Source organism: Neophocaena asiaeorientalis, unplaced genomic scaffold, assembly GCF_003031525.2.
Source record: "Neophocaena asiaeorientalis asiaeorientalis breed wild unplaced genomic scaffold, Neophocaena_asiaeorientalis_V1.1 scaffold225, whole genome shotgun sequence".
In the NCBI taxonomy this organism is placed as follows: domain Eukaryota; kingdom Metazoa; phylum Chordata; class Mammalia; order Artiodactyla; family Phocoenidae; genus Neophocaena; species Neophocaena asiaeorientalis.
In genome coordinates this window covers 3,716,321-3,726,192 of record NW_020172364.1, presented here as the reverse complement: position 1 = coordinate 3,726,192, position 9,872 = coordinate 3,716,321, and the positions used below count along the sequence as shown (strand labels likewise).

At 45.6% G+C, this 9,872-nt stretch overlaps 1 protein-coding gene across 1 annotated transcript; it reads left to right on the top strand.

The window, feature by feature from the left end:
• Positions 1-5,128: 5,128 nt before the first annotated feature.
• MAGEF1 (MAGE family member F1) lies at positions 5,129-6,703 on the top strand. Its single transcript, XM_024768234.1, is given in 4 exon segments — positions 5,129-5,279; positions 5,281-5,743; positions 5,746-5,958; positions 5,961-6,703. Coding segments are annotated over 4 exon segments (924 nt in total). The 5' UTR covers positions 5,129-5,249; the 3' UTR covers positions 6,179-6,703.
• The last annotated feature ends 3,169 nt before the right edge of the window (positions 6,704-9,872 follow it).

The window sequence follows — 9,872 nt, the reverse complement described above, 5'->3', positions numbered from 1 at the left end:
AAGGGAACGGGCGGCCAGCAGAGGGGAAACAGCTCTGTTCAGCTGCTCAAAGGCCAGCGTCCCGTGCATTCTGGTCACGGCCAGCAAATGGTGCGAGCGGGGCCTCGAAGGTGGGGGTAGATGGGCCCCCGCCCTGGCCCTGGCCCGGCCTCTGGGGGATAGAGATGGGCCGTTGGCAGCCCCTTGGCGATGGCCATTCAGACCAGGGCCCTGGCTCCCCGCCAGCCTTGCGCCTGCCCCTCGCACTGGGCCTCATTGTGTCCAGGTGGCAAATGCCTTCTCGCCAACTTTCCTTCAAGGTTTACAGAGCGGGTGGGACAGTGGAGGAGGGAGGGAGAAGGGGGCCCTGTGCCCCCTGCATCTCTCCCCTCCCCTGCCGGCCAGGGTCTGTTCCTCCTCTGGGTCGGGTGTTATGTTACAGACACTGGTGGGTCACAGGCAGCCAAACACAGGAGTACTGTTGCTTACACAATTGCTCTTCAAACAGTAACAAACAATTTTCATTACCCAAGTCAGATCGAATCATCCGCCTGGCCATCCTGCTTCAATACCAGCCACACATACAGAACCCAGGGCTTCACACTCTGCCCATTCTGCTGTGACAAAACTGGGCTCCATTTTGCCCCTGGCCCAGGGATGTGGGACAAAGCTCTTCCTCTGATCCCTTCTTTGAGCCGGATCAGCTGCACGGCTATCAAAACTGTCAGGAGAAACAGAGAAGACACAAGCACCTATGCAGTTTGGGGCTCACTCAGATCTGGAGTGAGACATTACTCAGCATCTGTGTGAAGAAGGCACTCAGGAGCTCGGAGGAATCCATTGACAAATTTAGAAGGAATCCAACAAGATAACTCTGGCTTCCCACCAAAGCATTCACTAGCCTTAGATGGAGTGTCAGGACATGACATTTCTTTATTTAATCTTTTTTGGCCAGACAGTTTTTTCAACCAGGAATGTGTAAGCTCATTCCAAAATGTCTGCATGAGAGGCCAGTGACATTCATTACTGAGATTTTTCTACCAGGTCTCTTAGAGAAAAAAAAAAAAAAAATCTGTAACATTTTATAATTGTTTCTCAATAGCAGAGCATTTTAAAAGTACGTTTACATTTATAATCCTACTTGAACCTCAAAACAACTATAGGGACTGGCAAAGCTAAGGTTGTCAGGCCTAAAGATGAGGAAACAGTGGCCCAGAGAGGTTAAGTATGCCGTGCAAGGTCACAGAATGAATGAAGGGGTTGGGACACCAGAACTCAGGTCTGCTGACCTGGTTCAGTGCTTTGTTCTAGGACACACGTTTTCTACACCCACAGAGTGCCAGACATTTCCAGGATAATTCATCCTGCAGTTCTGCTTTTCCAGTGTAACTCCCTTAACCTTTTCCTCATACTAAACTGTGCTAAGCACTGTAGGCTTTTAAACACTGTAGTCTAGGCTACAAAGGAGCATCCTTCAGAAAGGTTTCCATCAAACAGTCATCAAATTTTGTTTTGCTGCCACCCCGCACCCCCTACCAAAGAGATATACATTTCCTCCCTTTTAACAGCTTAGGTAAGGATTGTTTTAAAAGTCTGCCTGTCCAGTGTGAGGTCGGCACCATCAAAACTGGCAAATGATTGTCTAGGTCCCTTTCAGTACAAAACATTGTAGCATCCAGGAGCTGGCAAGTGGCAAAGCAAAGCCATTCACCTTTCATACCCTCATCACCTCCTATACCTAAAGGCCTATTCATTTAATTTTTGGAAACTTTTCTACATGGTGACTATAGTTAATTATATTATATTGCATGTTTGAAAGCTGCTAAGAGAATAGATCTTAACATTTCTCATCACAAGAAAAAAAATCTAGTAACTATGTATGGTGACAGATATCCACTAGACTTATTGTGGCGATCATTTCACAATATACATGAATATCAAATCACTGTGTTGTACACCTGAAACTAATGTTATCTGTCAATCATACCTCAATTTTAAAGCTTTATTTTTATAATTTTTAAGGTATTTATATACCATGAGATACACAGATATTAAGGGTACAGTTTGAAAAGTTTTGACAAATGTATATCTATTCCCAAACCAAGATACCTAACATTGCCATCACCCCCAGAAAGTTCATGCATATCCCTTTCCAGTCAACCCCACTCCAGGCCTCCACTGTTCTCATTTCTGTCACCACAGATTAGCTAAACCTGTCTTGGACACCAGATTAACTGGAATCATATTGTATATAGTCTTTTGTATCTTTCTTCTTTCACTCAACATAATGTCAGCCAGACTCATCCATGTTGTATCAGTAGTTTGTTCCTTTTTTTTTTTTGATGAGTAGCACTACATTATTGATTCAGTTTTCAAAATCCAGTCATATTACTGCTAATTTGCTCCTCAAAATTCTTTCCATTCAATGTATCTCCTGCATGCTCCTTTCCATGCATCTATCTCCTCTGTCTCTCCTCAGCAATACTTGAACTGAGAAAGATATGTAAGTAGACTATTTTACCTCCAGTGATGCCCTTTAGGTAGGAGTGGTTCTACCTTCAGGAGAAACTGACAACAAGGCAGTCCAGCATGGTGGTCATGAGTACAGTTTTCAGAATAGACAGATCTAGGTCCTCATTTCCAGTCTAGCACTTAACAGATGGGTGGTTGGGGACAGGTGGTTTAACCTCTCAGGGACTATTTTCCCATTTGTAAAATGAGAATAATAATACCTTCCTAATAGGGATTTGTGAGGACTAAATTATATTGTACATAAAATGCTTCTGTTTCTATTCTACACAATAGAAACCAATAACAGCCTCAAGTTAGACTATAATAAACATCCTCCTGCTTCATTCACACACTTTCAGCTTCTCTAAGTCATAAAGTATAAATGGGTACATATTTTCAGAAGTTTTTAAAAATGAAGAGTTCACGATTACATCTAGAAAAGTCTAGGGACTTCCCTGGTGATCCAGTGGTTAAGACTCCTAGCTTCCACTGCAGGGGGCACGGGTTCTATCTCCGGTCAGGGAACTAAAGATCCCGCGTGCCGTGGCCAAAAAAAAAAAGTCTAACTGTCATATATTTACTTAACATAAATGCTATTTCCTCTGGAAAAAAGTAAAGCCTTTCATCATTTGTTCAGTGACAATTACACACTGAGTGCTGACGCTGAGGGGCTCTTCAAAAGAGTGAAGGACATAGCCCTAGCTTTTAGGATGTTTGGTTTTGGAGGGTAATAAGCACAAAAATAACTATTATACAGAGTATGATCAATAATAATGATAATAATTAACATCTATTAATACAGTGGTTAAGAGCATGGTCTCTGGAGTCATACTATATGATTGAAATAGTGGCTCAGTCACGTGATGCTGGGGAAGTTACTTAGCCTCTTTTTGTGTTATTTCACTTGTAAAATGGGGATAATAATACCACTTATCTAGCAGGGCTGTTATGAGTAGATGAGTTCATACATGTAAAAAATTAGTACATTATCAGCACATTAAAAGTAGGCAATAAATAAGAGCTAACAATTATTGAACACCACGTGCCAAGCACTGTGCTAAATGGTTTACATGCATTACTTCACATGATCTCCACAATGTTCTCTCTACTATTACGCCCATTTCACTCATAAGGCAACCGAGGGAAGGAGAGTTCAGGTAACTTGCCCAAGATTACATAGCTAGTAAATAGCAAATTCCATAGGAAAGACACATCTATAAAATGGGGATAGTGATAATAGTACTTACCTTAATGAGAATTAAACAAATTAATATTTGAACAACAGAACAGAGCCTAGTGCACAAGAAGGTCTATACAAGTGGGTGTTAAACAAATACAAATTGCTATGGTGATTCAGAAATGGCAGTAAATAACTTCCATGCATGGAGACTAAGGCTTTGGAAAGGTGACATTTAAGCTGAGCCTTGAAAGGAGGGAGAGAAGAGGAGAGGAGTGGAGAGGAGGGAAGAGGGAGAGGGGAGGGGGAGAAGGGAGGGGGAGAGGGGAGGAGAGGAGAGGAGAGAAAAGGGAGGGGGAGAGGAGAGAGGAGGAAAGGAGATGGGAGGGGAGGGGAGGGGAGGAGGTAGTAGAGGAAGAAGAAGGAGGAGGAGAAAGAGAAGGAGTTGGAGAGGGAGGGAGAGAGGGAGAGAGACAGACTGGTAGTGGGAGAAAGCTCAGAGTAGAGTAAGCAAAAAGTAATGGGACTAGTTAAGTTTGATTAGGTAAAAAGAAAAACAAAACTCCCCTTTCCTCCAATCAGTTACTATTTCTGCCAGCTGCACCTCAGTATATCTTTTATCATCTTCTTTGACCCCCCCCCCCCCAGAATCTGCTATCCTTACCCCCTCGTCATCCATTTTACAATATTTATGGAGTGCCTCTATGTGCCAGGCACTGTTCTGGGCACTGAGGATAAAACAATGAACAAGACAGGCCGAGCCTCCGTTCCTATTCTGCACTATAATACCAATACTCCAAGCTGGATCCCCAGCTTTTGGTCAGCCCTACCCCAGTCCATCCTCCACACTGCCACAAGAGACACTGGAAAGACACAGATCCGATCCGGACACTCCCTTGCTTAAATCCCCCTGTAGTATGAATTCCCATCGTGTTCAGAATAGATTTCAATCTCCGTAGCATCCTGTTCAAGGCCCATCACTAACTGTCCCGCACAGCCTTATATCTCAGCCTTCCCCTTCATGCACTCACTCCGCACTAAGCTACAGTAAATTACTCAGAATCTTAGATACACACATAGAAATAAGCACCTGCTGAAAGTACGTGGCTGGAACTCCATCCCTATTTCATCCCTGTACACTGAAACCTCAGAAAAGCCCTGGTTACCCCCCTCCAGCCTTCAAGTCTAAAGAACAGCGCTGGCGACACACTCCTTCACAGCCCTGGCATCCTGCGAAGGCTGGGCTCACTCCCACCCCAGCGGGAGCAGTAAAAGGAGGGGCTTCGCGGGGCCTCGGGGCCGCCATCTTGGCTGAGTTGGCCGGAAGTGGTCCGGCAAGTCGGCTTGCCGGCGCGCACTGAGGCTGCGCGGCGGCCTCGCCGCGCTTCTTTGGCGCCGGCGGCGTTGCGGCCGTCCCGAACCCTCTGCGGTGCAGCCCGGAAGCCACTAAGTCCCCTCTGTCATCTCTCCTAGTCCTACTCCAGCCGTCCCAGCCGCTGTCCAACCCCTCCGCCGGGGTTTGTGCAGCGGCTTGCACACCCCTCGGCCAGTGTACGCGCTTTGCACCTGCCTGCCCGAAAACATGTTGCAGAAACCAGAGAGCGGGGGTCTGTCTCCCTATCCCTCGGGCGGAGGGGGAGGTGGATGGTGGCCACGACAGTGAGACCCAGGCCCTGACCGCCTCGCAGGAGGTGGCCCCGAGCCCCCTCCTGCAAGAGAGCCTCGAGGAGGACCTTGGTGCTGTAAGGGAGGAGGAGGCTGCGGAGCCCTCCATCACCCTGAAAGGTGCAAGGGCTTTGGCAGCCAAAACCTTGGCCCGGCGCAGGGCCCGTCTCCGTCCGGATCAGACGGTGGCCGAGTTGGTGCAGTTTCTGCTGGTGAAGGACAGGAAGAAGAGTCCTATCATCCTCTCCGAGATGGTGAAATACATTATCAGAGACTTAAAGGATCTGTTCCCTGAGATCATCGCAAGGGCCGCAGAGCATCTGCGGTATGTCTTTGGTTTCAAGCTGAAACAGCTTGACCGCAAGCACCACACTTACATCCTGATCAACAAACTAAAACCTCTTGAGGAGGAGGAGGAGGAGATGGCCTCAGACTGGGTCTTTTAATGATGATGTTGGGCTTTATCTACATGAAAGGTAATAGCGCCAGGGAGGCACAGGTCTGGGAGATGCTGCGTCGGTTGGAGGTGCGTCCCTCAAAGTATCACCCCCTCTTTGGGTGCCCGAGGAGGCTTATTATGGAAGATTTCATGCAGCTGAGATACCTCAATTACCAGCTTGTTTCTCACACAATCCACCGGCATGTGAATTCTCTTGGGGTCCCCGAAGCGACCTGGAAACCAGCAAGATGAAAGTCCTGGGGTTCGTGGCCAAGCTCCATAAGAAAGAACCCCAACGCTGGCCAGTGCAGTACCGTGAGGCCCTGGCAGACGAGGCTGACAGGGGCAGTGTGAGGGCTAGGGCCAGGGCTAATGCTAATGCTGGGGCCGGCATCCACCCCTGGTGAGGGCCAGCCAGAGGTGGGGTGGGGGGAAGTTGGGTATAAAAGCTACTGTCTGAGTCATAAGTAGACTAGGTGGGGAGAAGGTCGTTATTTCTATAGCAGTTGTATTTGTGTAACTAGGATTTAGGTTTTGTATCTTGGTAAGTTTTGTTACGTTTAATACACTTAAATTCATGTTTATAAATGAGATTGGTCTACTTTTTCCTGTAGGATTTTGTTGTAGAGTTTTGCTGCTTTTGTAAAATTAATTGAAAAACTTTACATTTTATTCTGTGATCTTGAACAAATTATGCAGCACTGAATGCTATACTTAAATGGTTTGAAGGAACTCACCAGTATGATCTGGTACCAGGGAAAAATATAGCTGATTGGTATCTAGCTTTCCAACAGTTTTTGTCTACCGTGCAAAGAAATAAGACTGACATTTAACTCTGTTTGCTTAGTTATTGTAGTAGCTGGGGGTGGGGGTGGAAATATAATAAATTAGAAGTATAACCTGGTACACTTAATAAACATTTGTTAAGCATCTTCTTTTGTGTGATGCACTGTTGGGGGTATTTGGGGATTAAATGCTGAACAAGATAAAGGCCCTACTTTTCAGAACTGGACAGTAAATAAATAAACCAGAAATTACAGTGCGATGAGTTGAAGGCTACAGAGGGACACCCAACCCAGCTGGGGTGATTGGGTGAGGCTTGCCTGAGGTTACCTTTAGTCGGACTTCAGGGTAGGGAGGGAGAAACGATGGGGTGGGTGGAGAAGAGGGGAAGGAAAAAAGGAAGAAGAGTTGTGGGTGGGAGATGGTATTAAAAATTACTTAAGGGAGGGAGACGCAAGAGGGAAGACATATGGGAACATATGTATATGTATAACTGATTCACTTTGTTATAAAGCAGAAACTAACACACCATTGTAAAGCAATTATACCCCAATAAAGATGTTTAAAAAAAAAATTACTTAAGATCATAGATGCTCCTCAGTAAGATGGGAAGACATGATACATGGCAGATCTGGAAAACATCCAACCTTTGCCAGGGCAGTTTATCACAGTGCACACGTAACGACGGTGACTGTTAGCATTTTGGTCTTCTCCATTTCCCTTCTCTCAATCTCTACAAGCTTTCCTCTTCTACCAAAGCGCTTCGAACCCATGTCCCCTGCATTGGCAGGCGGACTCTCAACCACTGCGCCACCAGGGAAGCCCAGAGACCAAATACTTTAACAATTCTGGAACGGTATGTAGTGTGGAGGGCACGTGTGATGTTCTCTGCTGCCAGGAAGTCTTCAAGGGCTCTCCCTTGGCACCAGGAAGCCCAGCACTCTCATCCATGTTTCTGCTTGCCACTTGCCACCTGCCATCTCCCATTAGGAGGAGAACTGTAAGGCATCTTTCACATTCTTAACTACCCATGAAGAGTCATCTTCGAAAGCAGCTTGAGCCTCTGCAGTGGCTACCACCTTCACTCTGGGGATGAATTCTGTAGAATGGGTACATAGAGTAATAAGGAATCTAGAGGAGTGGTAACCAAACCAAAACTGAGTGTAGGATTATGAAACCGTCCCCTTACAGCTGCCATATACAGAAGAGCTGCTTTCTTCTCTCTTTACTGCTGGTTTTGTGGGTGTGTGTGCTTTCAGTTGCGTCTGAATAACATATCTGAGTATGTTAAGGTTAGCATGGAATACAAATACTTTGGGACACAGGCCCAGGGATCCAACCAATCACAGTGAGACCAAAGGATATAAGCTTATGGGTAAAAAAGTTCACTGATGATTAAAAATGTGATTTCTGGGCAATTTATAATTCATTAAACAAAAGTATTGAGCACCCCCTATATGCCAAGGACTTTGCTGGGTTCCAAAGATTAAAAAGGGAAAACCGTCTTTACCCTCAAGGAGCAATAGTGATAATTTCTCACATTTGCATTTTCTCACAGCTGCTGAGAGGTCAGCAGTGTGTGCACCTGAGGGTCTGATTACTTGGCGATTTGCTTACAGTCACTTGGCAAAAGACAGCACCAAGACTAGAACCCAAGTCCCTTGCCTCCCAATGTGCTTCATTCTAGTACATTGTTCCCTGTGTCTGGCTTCCAATATATTGTATGTGATTTTATTTATCACAACTCCAAAAATCAAGTGAGGCATGTGTGATTATTGCCAGTTGCCACTGTGGTCCTTATGGGAGTGAGTAGAGTAGAAATACTTCCCATTTCACTGTCAGCAGAGGTGACTTTGCTGAAAGTCAGACATATATTTCACAGCAAGACAGGACTAACAACTACCATTTATTAAACATCTGCTATAGGCCAAAAGCATTTCCCCCCTACTTTTCACAACCGTATTGCAAAGTGGGTATTACAAAATACCTCCATTTTACAGATATTAATACTTGCCATTTATTCAATACGTAATATAAGCCAGCATTTTCAATGCTTTACATATGTTTTAATGATTTTTATAACAATCTAACAGGATAGATATTATCTGTACCATCTTGAACTATGCACACTGAAACTCAGAGAAGCTGTAAAGTTCTCGTAGATGGTATATGATATAACAAGGATTGGAACTGAAGTCTGACTTAGTCAAAACCCCACACTTTTGGGGCTTCCCTGGTGGTGCAGTGGTTGGGAGTCCGCCTGCCGATGCAGGGGACGCGGGTTCGTGCCCCGGTCCGGGAGGATCCCACATGCTGCGGAGCGGCTGGGCCCGTGAGCCATGGCCGCTGGGCCTGCGCGTCCAGAGCCTGTGCTCCGCAACGGGAGAGGCCACAGCAGTGAGAGGCCTGCATACCACAAAAAAAAAAAAAAAAAAAAAAAAAAAAAACCTCCACACTTTTCACTATCTTACATTTCCTTCTTCTTGGGACTCCTTTCGGACTTGGGGACTCGTGTTCTTTCTTCCAAACATGGCTGTCTCTCTGGAGATGCAAACAATGGTTGTATAAGCAAGGTAATTATGACAAGACCCTGGCCTGTGGGAGGGTAAAATAAAGTTGGAGAATTATCTGTGAACATTGGTCGCAGCTCTGCCTACTCCCCGTGTTGTCAGAGTGCTGACTACGTGTAGAATGTGTATTTTTACTCAAACTCAGCACTTTTTGCCCTTGTGGGCCATGTTTCCTAAATCTTCTTTAGTCTGCTCTCTCCACTAAGCCTCAAATTAAGTCTTTCATGCCATGGAACAATCAAATAACATTTCTGGACCTGCAAATATGATTCCCAGCATTGTTTCCAGATGGTACAAAAGGCTGGCAGAACTTGTACCCTTGCCTCAGGATGAAAGACCTCCCATTTCATAGATGCCATCATCAACTTCTCAGAAGTACTGAAAGTGTGGCCTCTGGGCCCATGTGTAGAGCAGACATTAGCCATGGTGAGGGCAAGAGATGAATTCTCCTGTTGCTTATGGTCATTCACATGACAGAAAAGGAAGGCCTGGATCCCTGGTCTCCTTCCCCTTCAGGCACAAACAGAACTAGATCTTCATGGGTGAAACCATGTGGGTGGGAGAGCAAGGAGATGTCGGGGGACTGATGGCAGATGGATTACTCCAAATCATACGTACTATACCACAACTAGGTAGCAAAGCCAGTAAAGGGAATTCCCTTGAAAACTATAAATGAAGCCTTAGACAATGGGAAGGTCTCACTCAGTTCAGCCACAGACTCTGCAGGGATTTTTCTTTTTCTCTTTTT